Raw genomic sequence first — 18,900 nt, 5'->3', positions numbered from 1 at the left:
GATTCAACCTTTTTTTTGATAGTGAAATAATTGTGCTGTTTTGTTTGTAAAAAGGGAAAACTCAAATAAAAATATTTACAAAGAAAAATAAGAACAGGTTAAGTTCAGTCAGAGAAGAGTTTAATGGGTCTGAAACAGAGAATCAGCACAAAATAATTAGCGTACTGAATGAATAGTTATTCCAAGTACTCACTGGAGAAACATGCTCATCCTAACTGATGAAATCAGTAAAAAATCATTTCAAAATAAATGAGAGGAAAAGCATAAAGGCACGAAACCCTCAGGACGAGTCTATTTCAACCTTATATAGCACCTTAAATGTGGTAAAACATGTTAAGGTACTTCATAGAAACAAAAAAAGTTTGACACCAGGTATCATTAAGGAGATATTGGGTCAGGTGGCCAATACATTAAATCAGAGACAGGTTTTAACAAGTCTCTTAAAGAAGGAACTTTATGCCTGAGCAGCTGAGCGCACAGTCACCAATGGTGCAGCAATTAAAATTGGGAATGTGATTGGAGGAGCACAGATTATCTCGCTGGGTTGCAGGGCAGAAACAGGCTGCAGAGTCATGGAGAGATCTGGAAATAAAAGGATGAGAATTTTTACTCAAGGCATTGATGAGCCGGGAGCCAAAGTCACTCAGCGAGCACAGGGGTGGAGGGTGAACAATGTTAGTGCAAGCTTGAATATAGAATATAGCAGAGTTTGGATGAACGTGGGACAAATGAGGGTAGAATCTAGAGGTAGAGGCTGGCCTACAGGGAACAAATGCTTAATTTAAGTGTTTCAGCAGATAAGCTGGAGTCAGGCAATGTAACAAAGGTGGTCTTGGTGATTATGTCGATATACGTGTTTGTAAGCTCATAAGCAAACTGGTTCACCGTCAGACAGCTGCCGGGGAGAGAGCGAGAGAGGGTACGAGAGAGAGATGAAGTCAGTGGCTAGGAGATGGAGCTTGCAGTAGGAACTGAAGACAATGGTTTCATTAATCTCAACATTTATCGAAAAATCATAGAATACCTACAGTGTAGGGGGCCATTCTGCCCATCGAGTCTGTACCAACGTTCTGAAAGAGCATCCTACCTAAGCCTACCCCCCACATCCCCATAATCCCACCTAACCTGCACATCCCTGGACACTAGGGGGCAATTCAGCATGGCCAATCCACTTTACCTGCACTCTTTGGATTGTGGGAGGAAACCGGAGCACCTGGAAGTAAACCACACAGACAGTCACGCAAGGCCAGAATTGAACTAAGGTCCCTGATGCTGTGAGGCAGCAGTGTGGACCACTGTGTCACCCTAAACAATTGGAAGAAACTTCTGTTTATCCAGCCTGAGTGCTGGATAGTCTGATGATTTAGAGACAGTGGAGGAATCGATAAAGGTGGTGGCAAGATAGAGCTAGGTGTCAGTGTACATGTGAAAACTGATGCGTTTTCAGAATTAGAAAGGAGCCAAGGGAGACTCTACAGGTTGAGGTAATGGCGCAGGAAGTGAAGCCACTGCAGGTGGTTCTCTGGATACATGGGAATAATGCATTGGCCTTGATCTTCCAGAATTTCTTAGATTCTGGAACTTCCCCAATTGCAAGGTAACAACAGTAACCCGCAATTCAAGGAAGGAGGGAGAAAAACGGAATTAAAAGCCTGACATCAGTCTATTACGAGACACCTAATTTGGAAAGGATGTGAATTAAAGAGAGAGTTCAGAAAAGATTAGTGGATAGACTGGAGAAGCTCAGGCTGTTGTCCTTGGAGAAGAGAAAGTTGAAAGGAGATTTGATGGAGCTGTTAAAAATCATGAGGTGTCTAGACAAAGTAGATAGGGGGAAACTGTTCCCACTGGTGGAAGGATCAAGAACCAGAGGACAGCATTTTAAGGTGATCAGCAAAGGAGTTTACAACAACATGAGGAATAACTTTTATGCAGCAAGTGATTAGGATCTGAAATGTATTGCTCAAGAGCTTGGTGGAGGCAGATTCAATTGCAGCCTTTATAAGGAGAATTGGAGAAATATCAAAGAGAAAATATTTGCAGGGCTATTGGGAAAAGGCATGGGAGTGGAGCTAGGCGAGTTGCTTTTGCAGAGAGCAACATAGACACAACAGGCATAAAAGCCCCCGTCTATGCGTTAACCATTCTATAATAATACAAGACACCAAGAAAATTATGATTAAACAGTCAACATAGATGTATGAAAAGAAAAGGTCTGTTTTTTGATTGTAATCAGGGTAGATAAAGGGGACACTACGTACATAGAACATAGAAAACATAGAAAATACAGCACAGAACAGACCCTTCGGCCCACGATGTTGTGCCGAACCTTTGTCCTAGATTAATCATAGATTATCATTGAATTTACAGTGCAGAAGGAGGCCATTCGGCCCTTTGAGTCTGCACCGGCTCTTGGAAAGAGCACCCTACCCAAACTCAACACCTCCACCCAACACCAAGGGCAATTTGGACATTAAGGGCAATTTATCATTGGCCAATTCACCTAACCCGCACATCTTTGGACTGTGGGAGGAAACCGGAGCACCCGGAGGAAACCCACGCAGACACGGGGAGGACGTGCAGACTCCGCACAGACAGTGACCCAAGCCAGAATCGAACCTGGGACCCTGGAGCTGTGAAGCAATTGTGCTATCCACAATGCTACCGTACTGCCCTTAAGAACAAATAAATCTACACTATATCATTTTACCGTAATCCACGTACCTATCCAATAGCTGCTTGAAGGTCCCTAATGTTTCCGACTCAACTACTTCCACAGGCAGTGCATTCCATGCCCCCACTACTCTCTGGGTAAAGAACCTACCTCTGATATCCCTCCTATATCTTCCACCTTAAATTTATGTCCCCTTGTAATGGTTTGTTCCACCCGGGGAAAAAGTCTCTGACTGTCTACTCTATCTATTCCCCTGATCATCTTATAAACCTCTATCAAGTCGCCCCTCATCCTTCTCCGTTCTAATGAGAAAAGGCCTAGCACCCTCAACCTTTCCTCGTAAGACCTACTCTCCATTCCAGGCATCATCCTGGTAAATCTTCTTTGCACCTTTTCCAAAGCTTCCACATCCTTCCTAAAATGAGGCGACCAGAACTGTACACAGTACTCCAAATGTAGCCTTACCAAAGTTTTGTACAGCTGCATCATCACCTCACGGCTCTTAAATTCAATCCCTCTGTTAATGAACGCGAGCACACCATAGGCCTTCTTCACAACTCTATCCACTTGAGTGGCAACTTTCAAAGATGTATGAACATAGACCCCAAGATCTCTCTGCTCCTCCACATTGCCAAGAACTCTACCGTTAACCCTGTATTCCATATTCATATTTGTCCTTCCAAAATGGACAACCTCACACTTTTCAGGGTTAAACTCCATCTGCCACTTCTCAGCCCAGCTCTGCATCCTATCTATGTCTCTTTGCAACAACAGCCCTCCTTACTATCCACAACTCCACCAATCTTCGTATCGTCTGCAAATTTACTGACCCACCCTTCAACTCCCTCATCCAAGTCATTAATGAAAATCACAAACAACAGAGGACCCAGAACTGATCCCTGCGGTACGCCACTGGGATCCAGGCTGAATATTTGCCATCCACCACCACTCTCTGACTTCTATCGGTTAGCCAGTTCGTTATCCAACTGGCCAAATTTCCCACTATCCCATGCCTCCTTACTTTCTGCATAAGCCTACCATGGGGAACTTTATCAAATGCCTTACTAAAATCCATGTACACTACATCCACTGCTTTACCTTCATTCACATGCTTGGTCACCTCCTCGAAGAATTCAATAAGACTTGTAAGGCAAGACCTACCCCTCACAAATCCATGCTGACTATCCCTAATCAAGCAGTGTCTTTCCAGATGCTCAGAAATCCTATCCTTCAGTACCCTTTCCATTACTTTGCCTACCACCGAAGTAAGACTAACTGGCCTATAATTCCCAGGGTTATCCCTAGTCCCTTTTTTGAACAGGGGCACGACATTCGCCACTCTCCAATCCCCTGGTACCACCCCTGTTGACAGTGAGGACGAAAAGATCATTGCCAACGGCTCTGCAATTTCATCTCTTGCTTCCCATAGAATCCTTGGATATATGCCGTCAGGCCCGGGGGACTTGTCTATCCTCAAGTTTTTCAAAATGCCCAACACATCTTCCTTCCTAACAAGTATTTCCTCGAGCTTACCAATCTGTTTCACACTGTCCTCTTCAACAATATCGCCCCTCTCATTTGTAAATACAGAAGAAAAGTACTCGTTCAAGACCTCTCCTATCTCTTCAGACTCAATACACAATCTCCCGCTACTGTCCTTGATCGGACCTACCCTCGCTCTAGTCATTCTCATATTTCTCACATATGTGTAAAAGGCCTTGGGGTTTTCCTTGATCCTACCCGCCAAAGATTGTTCATGCCCTCTCTTAGCTCTCCTAATCCCTTTCTTCAGTTCCCTCCTGGCTATCTTGTATCCCTCCAATGCCCTGTCTGAACCTTGTTTCCTCAGCCTTACATAAGTCTCCTTTTTCCTCTTAACAAGACATTCAACCTCTCTTGTCAACCATGGTTCCCTCACTCGACCATCTCTTCCCTGCCTGACAGGGACATACATATCAAGGACACGTAGCACCTGTTCCTTGAACAAGTTCCACATTTCACTTGTGTCAATTCTTGTCTGACAACATCGTATTTACCCTTCCCCCAATTGTAAACCTTGCCCTGTTGCACGTACCTATCCCTCTCCATTACTAAAGTGAAAGTCACAGAATTGTGGTCACTATCTCCAAAATGCTCCCCCACTAACAAATCTATCACTTGCCCTGGTTCATTACCCAGTACTAAATCCAATATTGCCCCTCCTCTGGTCGGACAATCTACATACTGTGTTAGAAAGTGTGCACGTAGTGCACTGGATTTTCAAAAAAGATTTCACTACTAAGATTGGGACTCGAGGAAATGAGGATTGGTGAAATGGACAGAAAATTAAGTAGAGATTTCCGGTGGTGGCCATGGAATGAGTGGTCGCACACAGGATAGCTCCATCCGGCTTGAAGGCATTGATTTGAGCTCTTTTTACCCGAAAATGGGGAAATTTTGACATGAAAATATAGCTGAAGATGTGGAGGAGAAGTTCCCCCCGTGAGTGGCATGTCTCTGGGATGTCAGACCCGGCCAAGGAAACGGAAGAAGCATGTGGCACAGGAGTAATTGGAAATATAATGGAGGAGGAAGGGTTGGCACATGCTGGAAAATCCCAGATGGAGCAGTTAATGGCCTTTATCAGGAGTTCTGCCAGCAACACAAGGAGATGCAGGAGGATCGATCTAAGGAGGGGACGGTAGATGGAGAGAGTAGAGAAGTGCTTGGAGGCACAGGGTTCGCAGATGCGGAAGATGGAGAGGGTGATGTCCAATCAGTGATCGGGTGGTGGCATTGGAGGCAGAGGTGGGACTTGTCATAATATACACCAGTATATCATGGTGCAGATACACACACACACACACTGATGGACACACAGCAAGACCAATCAACACACACAACACCGCAGCCAATCACCAGTTAGAGCACACTCACTATAAAAAGACAGGGGGCATCAGAGTTCCCGCTCATTCGGGATGCAGCCTCCTACAAGGACAGGACAGAGCTTACAGCACAGATCCTCACCATGTGCTGAATGCATAGACTGGTTAGGATAGGCATAGGTCTTTAGTTTAATCTAACATCGTGTTAACCCACAGTGAAAGTATGTTCAACAGTTTCTAACTGAATAAAATAGCGTTGCACTATTTTAGGTGTTGGTGGCCTGTAGGTGTTCCACGGATCCAGAGCACCCAACACATCATGATAACAGGAGTTGAGGGATATTGGAACTTCTTAGACCTACCTGCAAGTGATCTGCCTTCCACCAGCATACAGTCATCCTGCAAAATGGACAGCGTCCGCCCGCCGTCCCGCATCACCGGTAACCTAGGGGCCAACTGGAAGATATTCAAACAACGTTTCCAGCTCTACCTTGAAGCCACAGACTGGGAAGATGCCTCGGACACCAGGAAGAGCGCTGTCTTCCTATCCACGGCCGGGGAACATGCCATCCACATTTTCAATTCTCACCTTTGCTGATGATGAAGATAAATCAAAATTCAAGACGGTCCTCCTCAAGTTTGACACTCACTGCAACATAGAGGTGAATGAAAGTTTCGAGCACTATGTATTCCAACAGCGTTTGCAGGGTAAGGATGAACCTTTCCAGTCCTTTCTCACCCACCTCCGCATCCTTGCACAGTCCTGTAATTACGGGCCCACCTCCGACTCCATGATACGCGACCAGATCGTTTTTGGTGTTCAGTCGGACCCCCTACGCCAGCAGCTCCTCAAGGTGAAGCACCTCACCCTAGCGACCACCATCTCCTGCGTGCTACACGAACATGCCACTAGTCGGTATTCCCACAGCCAAGCGGCTGAAACGGCACGGCAAGGTCCCCAGGAGGCAGAATGGGTCCAAGCAATCGAGCAACTCCAGGGCCTCAGCCTGGATGAGGGCGGCCATTTTGCGCGCTTTTCACGGACTCCCGCGCTTGTGCACACCGAACAAGGGGACAGCGACGTCGACGAACGTACTACGCAGGCGAGCACAACGTACGGCCGCACCGCGCATGCGAGGTGGCGCAGCGAAAGTACTGACGCTACAATGTGCGGCAACTGTGGCTCCACCCACTTAAAGCGGCACTGCCCTGCCAAATCCTGACAATGCCTGAGATGTGGCAAACTTGGCCACTATGCTGCTTTATGCAGATGAGCTCGGCCTGCCAATTCGCTCCAGCCAGCCTCGCAGGAATGTCCGGGCCATTCAACCCACGGTCACCGAGTCCGATGCGGACCTACAACCCGATATTGACACCGATGACCCGAAGGCACCTTTTCGAGTCGGTATCGTTACAAAAAACAGGGTGTCCCCGAAGCAAAGAATCCAGCCTCTGTTGGTTTACAGCATCGATCCGGACAATGAGTGGTGTGCCACCCTTACGGTCAACCAGAATTCGTCGCCCACCTCAGACTTGATTTATGAACTTTGCGGACTTAGAGACTCTCTGAATTGTTTTGTTGCTTTGTTTGATCGTTTCCCTGGTTTGTATATTGTGTTGATCTCGTTATTCTTGTTGCATACTGCTTCTCTGCACCAGGCACCTTCCTATGTAAATAGCTTAGTTCTCATGTACGTAGTCCTGTAAATATGTCTTTGCACCCCACACGTAGTTAGGGACATTCTCACCATACATTATTTATTCCCACACACATACATTCTTTTATAAAAAGGGGGGGGGGATGTCATAATATACACCAGTATATCATGGTGCAGACACACACTGATGGACACACAGCAAGACCAATCAACACACACAACACCGTAGCCAATCACCAGTTAGAGCCGCCTCACTATAAAGACAGGGGGCATCAGAGTTCCCGTTCATTCGGGATGCAGCCTCTTAGAAGGACAGAGCTTACAGCCTACAGCACAGGTCTTCACCATGTGCTGAGTGCATAGACTGGTTCGGACAGGCATAGGTCTTTAGTTTAATCTAACATCGTGTTAACCCACAGTGAAAGTATGTTCAACAGTTTCTAATTTAATAAAATAGTGTTGCACTATTTTAAGTGTTGGTGGCCTGTATGTATTCCACGGATCCAGAGCACCCAACACATCAGGACTCCTGGGAAACTTTTGAAAGTCGTTAAGGGCAAAGGTCGAGGAGCAGGAAAATAGATCTAGAAGGCAGAACCTGCGTATCGCCTAGAGGGAGTGGAAGGCGCTAGTGCCACGAGATACGTCTCAAGGATGCTGGTGGAGGAGGGGATGCTGGACAAGGTCGCAGAGGTGGATAGCGTGCACAGGTCTCTGAGGCAGAAGCCAAGAGCGTGGGAGCCACCGCGGGCAGTGACTGTGAGGCTCCATAGTCTGTGGAGAAGGAGAAGATCCGGCAGTGGGCCATGGAGAAGTGGAACTGCGAATGGGAGGGGAACAGGTTCCGAATCTATTGGAGCAGAGTTGGCGAAAAAGGCTTGCCTGGTTCAACAGGGCCAAAGCAGCTCTTTATCGAAGGAAGGTCAAGTTTGGTGTGCTGTATCCTGCAAAACTATGGATGGATTTTGAAGGCCGAGAGTACCATTTTGAAACCCTAGAGGAGGCCAATGACTTTATTAAAGATGATAAACTAGGGGAGAACTGAACGTTGATGGGAGACGGAGGAGTTGGAACAACGGAGTTCGGAGGATGCGGGTCGTGTGGGGGCCGGAGGGTGGGTTTTTTATTCTTCTCAGGCGGGGCAATTTTGTTGTTGTGATTGTTCGTTGTGGTACAATATGTTTGTAAGGGGGCAATCATCATATCATGTAGAAGCAACATCTATTAATAAACTTTGCACTCTTTTTTTCTACAAATTTAAAACATGGCACCTCTACAATCCCTACAGTGCAGGGGGCCATTCTGCCCATTGAGTCTGCACCAACCCTCTGAAACAGCACCTTCGCTAAGCCCACATCGTTGCCCTATCCCCATAACTCCACATAACCTAAACATCTTTAAAATACTAAGGGGCAATTTAGCATGGCTAATCCATCTGATCTGCACATCTTTGGACAGTGGCAGGAAACTGGAGCATCCATGGGAAATCCACAAGGAGAATGTGCAAATTCTACCCAAGGCCGGAATTATACCAGAGTTCCTGGCGCTGTCAGGCAGCAATGCTAACCAGTGTGCCACCAATAACAAATATATAACCAAAGAGAAAACTGGTGATATGGATTCAGGTGAAGATTTGGGGCCAGAAGAAAAAACCATCAACAGAGATTCGGGCATGGGCAGCACGGTGGCACAGTGGCTAGCACTGCTGCCTGCGGCACTCAAACCTAGGTTCGATCCCAGCCCTGGATCACTATCTGTGTGACGTTAATGTGCAGTTTAGGGGAATTGGCCAAGCCAAATTGTCCCTTAATTGGAAAAAAATAATTGAGTACTCTGAATTTATTAAAGTAAACAGAGATTCGGGAAATAAACAACCGTCAACAAAGATTTGGAGGTGTGAAGAAAACCATTATCACCTCTCGGGCCAAAAATCATCATCTTTGTGGCAAGTAAAAAAAAATGTTTTCATTGTTCAGATCGTAGAGAGGCATCGGCAAGTCAATCGATTGATCGCGACAGCCGCTATGGTACGGTAGTGGGCGGCACGGTAGGACAGTGGTTAGCACTGTTGCTTCACAGCTCCAGGGTCCCAGGTTCGTTTTCCGGCTTGGATCACTGTCTGTGTGGAGTCTGCACGTTCTCCCCGTGTCTGCGTGGGTTTCCTCCGGGTGCTCCGGTTTCCTCCCATAAGTCCCGAAAGACGTGCTGTTAGGTAATTTGGACATTCTGAATTCTCCCTCAGTGTACCCGAACTGGCGCCGGAGTGTGGCGACTAGGGGCTTTTCACAGTAACTGCATTGCAGTGTTAATGTAAGCCTACTTGTGACAATAAAGATTATTATTAGTGCAAAAGGGTGTCAAAAATTAATCGGGACACTGCAACATATCTTTTAAACAAAGGAATCAAAGTTTCTGGGTACTTACTGCTTGTAGTGGCTAAAGGCTGAAGAGACCGCACATACGGCACTGTAAGCAGGCCACGGAAACAGGAACCTAGAAGGCTCCTAACTCTGCAACCTACTGCTCGGGAACCAATAGTCCAAGCAAGAGAAGAACTAATTTATTTGAGGGCTTGGAGATTGCCTTCTGTTGGGAAATAAACAGAAGAGGGAAAGGCTGAAGGAAGCACAGATCAGGGAACCGGGATCTGAAAAATGGCGTTTGACAAGGATTATGAGACATGGAATTCTTATCAGGAAAGGTCCCAATTGTACCATCCAGCAAACCAGACACCGGAACACCTGCATGCTGCGACTTTTCTCAGCTCGGTTGGGCTAAAAACATCCATGTTGTTACAGAACCTAATCCACCCAGCTAAACCAGAAGAAAAGACTGACAGAGTTAATGACAACCTTGGAAGGACATTTCACTTCCCGTACGCTGGTGATAGTTGAAAGATTCTGCTTCCGTCGGCATGCGCAAGAGGAAGGGGAAAGAGTTTTGCAGCAATGCCAAGTAAATTAACCAAGTATTGTGAATTTGGTCAAAAGCTTGACGATGCACTTCGAGACGGACTGGTTTGTGGTCTCAGAAATTAAAGAAAAAAGTGTTGACTGAAGGTGCATTAACCCTGAAAACGGCTGTGGAAACTGCTACTTCCATGGAACTTGCAACAAAAGAGGCTTTTGTTTGTTGGAGTCCGAGCAAAAGTTCATAAGATGGAGACTGCTAGAAGCAGGTCTGCGAAAAATCTACTGTGTCATCGTTGCACTCAAGTGGGTCATTCAGCAGGAGAATGTTGGAGGAAGGAGAATAAATACAAATATTGTGATAAAATAGGCCACATCGCCAAGGCATGTTGGTCACACCAACCTTCATCAGCACAAAAGAAGTGGACCAAGAAAAACACTATAAGTCTGCTCATCAGATTCATCAGTTAAATGACAAAACTAAAGATTCACTGGGGACAATATGTCAAGTCAGCTTAAAGAATTCAAGCTTGGTGTCTTGAGATCAACAACAGTATTGGGTATAATCAAAACTTAATGGAAACACTATCAAGATGGAATTGGATACGGGTATTACAGTATCACTCATACCCGAGATAGTACACAGTCAGAAGCCAAAACATCTACCATATCTACCTTTACAACCATCAGATGTTGTCATGAGGACATACACCGAAAATGTTGTATCACCAAAGGGATACATCAAGGTAAATGTGGAAGATAAGTCAAAAAGGGGCGTTGCCTCTCCACATTGTCCAAGGAAGCTTTCCAGCATTGCTTGGGAGATCATGGTTGAGGAAAAGAAAGCACAACTGAGCCATCGTGAACCAACGTGTTGATTCTCGAATGGCCTACAACTACTTCTGAATAAGTATGCAAAAGATATTTGAAGAGTCACTTGGATCCATGACAGGAGCGGAAGTGAAAAAGATCAAGCCAGACGGTGTGTCTAAGTGTCTTAAAGCGCATAGCGTACCTTATGCCATCCAGACAAAAGTGAAAGAACTTGAGACGTTAATTGAGACTGGATGCATTGAGGCTGTTACCGCTAGTGACTGGGTGACACCAATTGCTCCAGTGTTAAAAAGGGATGGTTCAGTAAGAATATGTGGGGATTTCAAGACCACAAATCAACCCAGTATTGTGTGCTGACCGTTATCCTTATCGAACATTTATTTGCTGGACTCTCAGGAGGCCAAACATTTAGCGAAATAAAAGTATATCTACAGATGAATGCGGCTGCAGAATCACAATAATTTCTTACCAATAGTGATACAAAGGTCTTTTTTATTATCAGAGACTTCCATTTGGAATAACTTTGGCACCTGCTCTTTTTCAGAGATCCATGGATCAAATTCTGAGTGGGGTATCTGATGGGCAATATTATAGGTTTGAATGATGAAGGATACGTAAAGAATTCGGAAGCTACTCTTGCAAGTTTGCAAAATCACAATCTTAAGAGTCAAGAAAGAAAAGTGTCAATTCTTTAAGTCTTCTATCAATTATCTGGGTCATAGCACTGACAAAAACAGTTTACATAAAGAATCAAAGAAGATGGCTGAGATCCTAGAAACTCCACGCCCACAAAACGTGACACAGTTGAGGTCATTTTTAGGAATTGCTCAATTATTATTGCAATATCCAGTATCATAAGTCAGAGCAGCATGTAAATGCAGACACTTTATCTGGACTGCCGCTACAAGTCAAACAAGATCAGGAAGTCAAAGAAGAATCTGATAAATTTTGTAAATATTTTGTATCTCTTTCACTTTGAAAACGTACTGGAAACTTAAGTACAAAGGTATACAAGAACCGATCCAGTGATGGCAAGGTTATGATCTAAAAAGGCACCTTAACAAATATGCACTGAAAGAATCCACATCTCAAGCCCTACATCATTTGGCGACTTGAGTTGACAGCGCAGAGTGGAGTTCTGCTGTTGGGTATTTGAGTGATCATTCCGCTATGTCTATCAGAATCCTTGAACAGCTACATGGAGGACATCCTGGTATGATTCAGATTAAGCAGTTGGTACACAGCTACTAGATGCTCAAATTGAGATGGTGGGGCCATGCCATCCTGTACTACATTAAGGAATACCCCAGCCCTGCAAACTTTGTATGCATGGGAATGGCATACACAGCCATGACAGATAATTCATCTCGACTGTGCTGGTCCAATTGAAGAGCATATGATCCTAGTGATGGTTGATGCACACAAAATGGCCAGAAGTCGCAATCATGAAATCCACAACAACCAAACAGACAATTGAGAGACTAGAGTCAGAGGTCTACAGCACAGAAATGGCCCTTCGACCCATCACATCTGCGCAAAAACAACCAACTGAGCGTTCTAATCCCATTTCCCAGCACTTGGCCCATAGCCTTGTATGCCTTGGCATGGCAAGTGCACATCTAAATACTTCTTAAATGTTATTAGGGTCTCTGCCTCCACCACCCTTTCAGGCAGCGAGTTCCAGACTCCCACCACCATCTGGGTTAAAAGATGTTTCCTCACATCCCCTTTAAACCGCCTGCCCCTTACCTTAAATATATTCCCCCCGTTATTGATCCTTCCACCAAGGGGAAATGTTTCTTCCTGTGTGCTCTATCAATGCCTCTCATATATGTCCCCTTTCAGCCTCCTCTGCTCCAAGGAAAACAATCCAGTCTATCCAATCTCTATTCGTAACTAAAACTCACCAACCCAAGAAACAAATCTCCTCTGCATCCTTCCCAGTGCTATCACATCACCTCTGCATCCTTCCCAGTGCTATCACATCACCTCTGCATCCTTCCCAGTGCTATCACATCTCCTCGGCATCCTTCCCAGTGCTATCACATCACCTCGGCATCCTTCCCAGTGCTATCACATCCCCCTATAAATGTGGATTCCAGAACTGCACTCAATACTCTAGTTGTGGTCTAACCCCACGGTTTGCATAACCTTCCTGCTCTTAAACTCTATGCCTCGGCTAATAAAGTCAAGTATACCATATGGCTTCGTAACCACTGTATCCAACTGCCCTACTTCCTCAAGGGGCTGGTGTACCTGGTCCCTCTGATCCTCTCGGTGCTTGCCAGGGCCCTGCCATTTATCATGTATGCTTTTGTTCTATATTCTCCAGTAATCAAAGGCTATCCTCCTCACTATTTACCACCCCACCAATTTTTGGTATTGTCCACGTAATTACTGATCAACCCTCCTACATTTAAATCTAAATAATTTATAAAACCACAAACAGCAAGGGCCCCAACACTGATCCCCGAGGGACACCACTGGACACAGGCTTCCAGTCGGAAAAACACCTCTCAACCATCACCTTCTGCTTCCTACCATTCAGCCAATTCTGCCTCCAATTTGCCAAATTTCCTTGGATCCCATGGGCTCTTACTTTGCTATCATTCTTTCATGTGGTAACTCTTCAAAGCTAAGGTATTTCCAAGGTCCAGAACAGCAGTGAGAATGGGACTCAATTTACATCAATAGAGTTTGAAGATTACTTGGAAGAGGATTGGTATCTGCCACATTAAATCCGCTCTGTTTCACCCAGCAACCAACAGGCTGGCCAAATGCTTTGTGCAATCGCTCAAACAGCAAAAGCATCAAGAGATTAAGACGTGTTGACAACTTTTTAAATATATGGAAATTCTGCACATTCAACAATGCAAAGCCTACCGCGATGCTACTATTCAAGAGAAAATTGAGAATGAAATTAGACCTCTTGACACGACCTACAACCTTGGAAAATGTCAGGCGATAGCATCAAACAAAAATGGTTAGAAGAGCAAAACTCAAAGCGTCGAGTCTTTAAGCTGGGGAAGATGTTCTAGCTAGGAATTATACCGTGAGTGAAAAATTGACTCCAGCCATCATTCTAACCAAGACAGGTCCGATATCTTACACAGTCAAACTGACGATGAACGAGTTTGGCGTTGGCACACCGACCAGCTATTAGCTTTACGAAGTGAATGTACAGAGTCTTCACCAGAAATATTCACATTGGAATGTATGGACAGTCAGAAATGACTGAATCTGTCACTACCGAATAGTCAGTACCAACAGAGACAGTTACCAAGTTAATTTCACAAGTGGTACCACCACCAAGTGATCATGAAGATACTTCCGTGAACTCTAACAGCCAAATTCCTGAGCATAGGATTCGGTCAGAAACGAGACAGAGGTCCACCAAAGCGACCGTCTTACTGATGTAGATATGTATAAATAACATGATGATCTGATGTAATGAATATTGTGTTGAATCTGTTGTTTAAGTGTTTAAAAGAAAAGTTGCTGACAATAAAGTAATGGGATGGGGTGTTATGTATTCAAGTAACACTACTGGCTAGTGAAAATGTCATGTGTTGCCTTCTGCAGAGGGAGCGTTTTAGGGGAGTTCACCATCATACATGGGGGAAGAGGGGGGGGAAAGAGAAGGGAAGTGTAAAGCTACGAGTAGTACAATGATTAATATGAATCAATGCATTAGGTCAGCATGTGAGGAGAAGGTAGAGGTTATTAGGATGAACAGGCAGGCCAATCTAACGACTATGGAGGGGAAAGGAAACATTTAAAAAATCAAAGTGTAAGGTGACTGTGGGAGTGTAAGTTGGGGGATGAAGCCAAGTATTATCAGAGATTAATAAAAGGAGGTCAGATTGTGTGGAAAGCGTACTTCACAAGAAAATCCTGCAAGGGAAAGACAAATCAGTAGGACATATCAGTAGTACCTAAATGCACGCAGTATTCGGAATAAGGCCAATGAGCTGACAGCACAAATAGAGACAAATGGGTATGATTTCCTGAAACATAGTTGCTGGAGGATCGGGACTGGGAGTTGAATATCCTAGGGTACTCAGTATTCCGAAAGGATAGAACAGGAGATGGAGTTGCTTTATTGGTTAAAGATGGCATCAAGGCTGTATTAAGAAATGATATTGGCACGAAGGGCCAAAATGCTGAATTGATCTGGGTGGAAATATAAAACAAGGGAAAAAACTCCTGGGTAGGAGTAATTTACAGGCCCCCAAGTAATACTCCCAAAAGTGGGGCAAAGTATAAACCAAGAAATGAGGAGGGCTCGTGAGAAGGACACAACGGTAAACATGGGTGATTGTAATATGCATATTGACTAGAATAATCAAATTGGTACGGTTGGCTGGAGAGAGAGATAGAGATTTCATAAGAGTGTTTCTTAGAGTAATATGTTATGGAGCCAACCAGGAAGCAGACTATTTCAGATTTAGTATTATGTAACAAAGAAGGTTTGATAAATAGTCTTGTTAAGGATTCTCTTAAAGGGAGTGATCACAGCATGCTAGAATTCATGCAAGAGAAGACAAGAGTGCCAAACTACAGTTTTAGCATTGGCCAACGGGAATTATACACAGGCCTGAGGAAAGAGTTGGCCCAAGTAGATGTTCAGGGAGATATTAAATACCTCTCAATTAAAAGTATATTCCTGAGAGGAAGAGGAACTGTAAAAGGGAGAAAAACGTTCCATGGCTAAATAAGATAATAAAAAATTACAGTTAATGCAGAGGAATTTGGTGCAGTAACCATCACTAGGGAGACAGTATTGAATAAATGGAATAAACTGATGGGATTAAAGGCAGATAAGTCTCCAGGATCTGATGGATAGTGGGTGCATTAGTTATGATAGTTCCGAATTCCCTGGATTCTGGAAGGGTCCCGGTGGATTGAAAACACACTGATGTGACACCCTTATTCAAAAAGGGAGAGGGGCAAAAAGTAGGAAACTATAGACCGGTTAGCTTGACCTCTGTGGTGGGAAAGACGCTGGAATCGATCATTAAGGAGATGGCTGAACATTTGGAAAGACAAAACTCAATCCATCATTGTCAGCATGGTTTTATGAAGGGCAAGTCACGCTTGAGCTCTTTGAGGACGTAACCAGCAAGGTGGGTAATGGGGAACTTGTGGATGTGGTATGTCTAGACTCCCAGAAGGCATATGATAAGGTGCAGCATAAAAGACTGATCCAGAAGGTGGGATCGCAGGGGGCTGGGGGTAGAGTACTAGATTGGATTGAGGATTGGCCCACTGATAGAAAGCAGAGGGCCGGGATAAATTAGTCCTTCTCTGGCTAGCAAACTGTAAACAGCAGGGTGCTGCAGGGATCAGTCCTCGGAACTCAACTGTTTACAATTTATATAAACGATCTGCATGCAGGAACAGAGAGTAACATAGCAAAATTTGTGGATGATACTAAAATAGGTGGGGAAACGGGCAGCGAAGAGGAGATAAAGATTTTACCGATAGATGTAGATAGGCTAGGAGATTGGGTCGAAGTTTGGCAGATGGAGTTTAATGTAGGGAAGTGTGAGGTTATCCATTTTGGCCGAAAAAATAGAAAGGCAAACTATCTAAATGGAAAGCACATTCAAGATGCGCCTGGGCAGAGGGATCTGGGTGTCTTTGTTCATGAATCACAGAAAGTCGATATGCAGGTACAGCATGTAATTAAAAAGGCAAATGGAATGTTAATGTTTATTGCAAAAGGACTGGAATATAAAAGTAGAGAAGTATTGTTACAATTGTATTGTTGGTGAGACTGCATCTGGAGTATTATGCCCATTTCTGGTCTCCTTATTTGAGGAAGGATATGTTGTCATTGGAGGCAGTTCAGAGGAGGTTCACCAGATTGAATCCAGGAATGAAGGGGTTGACAGATGAGGACATTTTAAACAGTTTGAGCTTAAACTTGCTGGAGTTTAGAAGGCGGAGAGGAGATCTAATCGAGGTGTATAAAATACTAAATGGGATTGATAAAGTAAATGTAGACCAAATGTTCCCCCTTGTGGGGCAGATGTCATAAATATAGGTTGAGAGAAGGTAGATTTAGAACTGAGATGAGGATGAACTACTTCTCGCAGAGGGTGATGAATTTGTGGAACTTGCCACCACCTAGTGTGGTAGAATCTGAGTCATTAAATGGTTTCAAGAAGGTGTTAGATTTATTTCTGATTTTAAAGAACAGGGCAAAAGGTGTGGGGTGGATTTGAGACCAGGAAGACATCAGCCATGATCTGATTGAATGGTGGGGCAGGCCCGGAATTGCCTACTTCTGCTCCTAATTATCATAGAATTTACAGTGCAGAAGGAGGCCATTCGGCCCATCGAGTCTGCACCGGCTCTTGGAAAGAGCACCCTACCCAAGGTCAACACCTCCACCCTATCTCCATAACCCCACCAAGGGCAATTTTGGACACGAAGGGCAATTTATCATGGCCAATCCATCTAACCTGCACATCTTTGGACTGTGGGAGGAAACCAGAGCCCCCGGAGAAAGCCCCCACACACACGGGAAGGATGTGCAGACTCCGCACAGACAGTGACCCAAGCCGTAATCGAACCTGCGACCCTGGAGCTGTGAAGCAATTGTGCTATCCACAATGCTACCGTGCTGCCCATAGTTCAATTACGATGTACATCTCTTAATAATGCCTGCACTGTGTCTTTACGAACTTAAAGTGTGGCACCTCTACTTTTTCTCTTTGCAGCAACAACAAATGTATAACAATATATGTAGAAGTGTCAAGTTATCCACTTTGGTCAGAAAGGCTGGTAAAATTGGTATTTGAGGAACCTGGGTTACAGAGTTAACATTCACATTCAGAAAGCCTTTATTAGAGAGGATATAACAGTGAAGCAGTCATTGCCATTCTCAATACTCTTGCTGAGACAGCTGCAGTCCCAGGTACAACACTCCTGCTCTAACCTACAGGCTCCCCACCCACTTAATGAACCCACCCGAGAACATCTTCGCAGGCAGTGTCCTTGCTTACCCGTCCATCACGTCCAAATGCAGGTAGTCCGCCCCGCAGTCCAGCATCCGCTTGCACTCGGCCCCGAGCTGGGACAGGTCGCTGTTGAGAATAGAGGGCCCGATCTTGCAGCTCTGCGCCATCCCGAAACCGTCGGCTGTTCAGAAGGGGGACGGGGACTGACTTCAGCCAGGCATGCACTGCGGGATCGCTCCGCGCAGTGCACTCTGGGAACCGACCCCTCGTCCGGCATGCATTGCAGATCGCTCCGCGCAGCGCACTCTGGGAACTAGCCCAGCGCATTGCGAGCCATGCCTGTACTACACGTCCCACCGATTTTGAAAGACAATTTTGCGCACTTACCTGCGCTCCGATGTTGCGAGGATCCTTCCTTTCTCTGCGGCAACCTGGGGTCTCCAGTGCACCGATGTGCGCAAGCTCCAGCGCGGCGCAGGAAGAATGCGGCCCCGCCTTCTTATGACATGTCAGCTTCGGGACGCCCAGTGAGGGCAGGCCGGCGTGGGAACGCCCATTGAGGACAGGCCGGCGTGGGAACGCCCATTGAGGACAGGCCGGCGTGGGAACGCCCATTGAGGACAGGCATTTAATCAGAAAACAAGCAACTATTTTAACAAGTGTTTTAAAGGTATATAGACGTTATTTTTGCTCTTTCCTTGAAACAGTCATTACTATTTTGCTGATTCTTTTAAAATAACTTAATTTTTTTATGAATAAAGGTGATTATTTATTGTTTGGTTATTTTTTTCAAATCTGTAAAAGTATTTAAATCTACACTATGTTATATAACTTTATGTGTGGTATTCTTAAAAGTGTTTGTATGTTTTAATTTAGATTATGGTCATATTATTTTAAAAGCGCCCCAGGGTTTTTTGCTGTCACTGAGCTTGTAAGATCTGATTTATTAGTGTTTATAGAATCACTGCAGTGCAGAAGAAAGCCATTCTGCCC

At 44.9% G+C, this 18,900-nt stretch overlaps 1 protein-coding gene across 2 annotated transcripts in view; it reads right to left on the bottom strand.

The window, feature by feature from the left end:
* rpe (ribulose-5-phosphate-3-epimerase) overlaps positions 1–18,431 on the bottom strand; it is a 56,731-nt gene extending 38,300 nt beyond the window's left edge. The window contains exon 1 of one of the 2 annotated variants that reach the window (XM_072484113.1): positions 18,295–18,431. Coding sequence is in view for 1 of the 2 variants with exons in the window: in XM_072484105.1 (XP_072340206.1) it covers positions 17,953–18,074 (122 nt within the window). In the remaining variant the exon portion in view is untranslated. Of the gene's footprint in view, positions 1–17,952; positions 18,166–18,294 lie in introns of those variants that run through there. The other variant, XM_072484105.1, reaches the window with a different exon arrangement.
* Between the last annotated feature and the right edge of the window lie 469 nt (positions 18,432–18,900).

The sequence above is a fragment of the Scyliorhinus torazame genome, chromosome 2 (assembly GCF_047496885.1).
Source record: "Scyliorhinus torazame isolate Kashiwa2021f chromosome 2, sScyTor2.1, whole genome shotgun sequence".
Classification (NCBI taxonomy): Eukaryota; Metazoa; Chordata; class Chondrichthyes; order Carcharhiniformes; family Scyliorhinidae; genus Scyliorhinus; species Scyliorhinus torazame.
The sequence above is the reverse complement of the archived record's forward strand: the minus strand, read 5'-3'. Positions and strand labels throughout refer to the sequence as shown.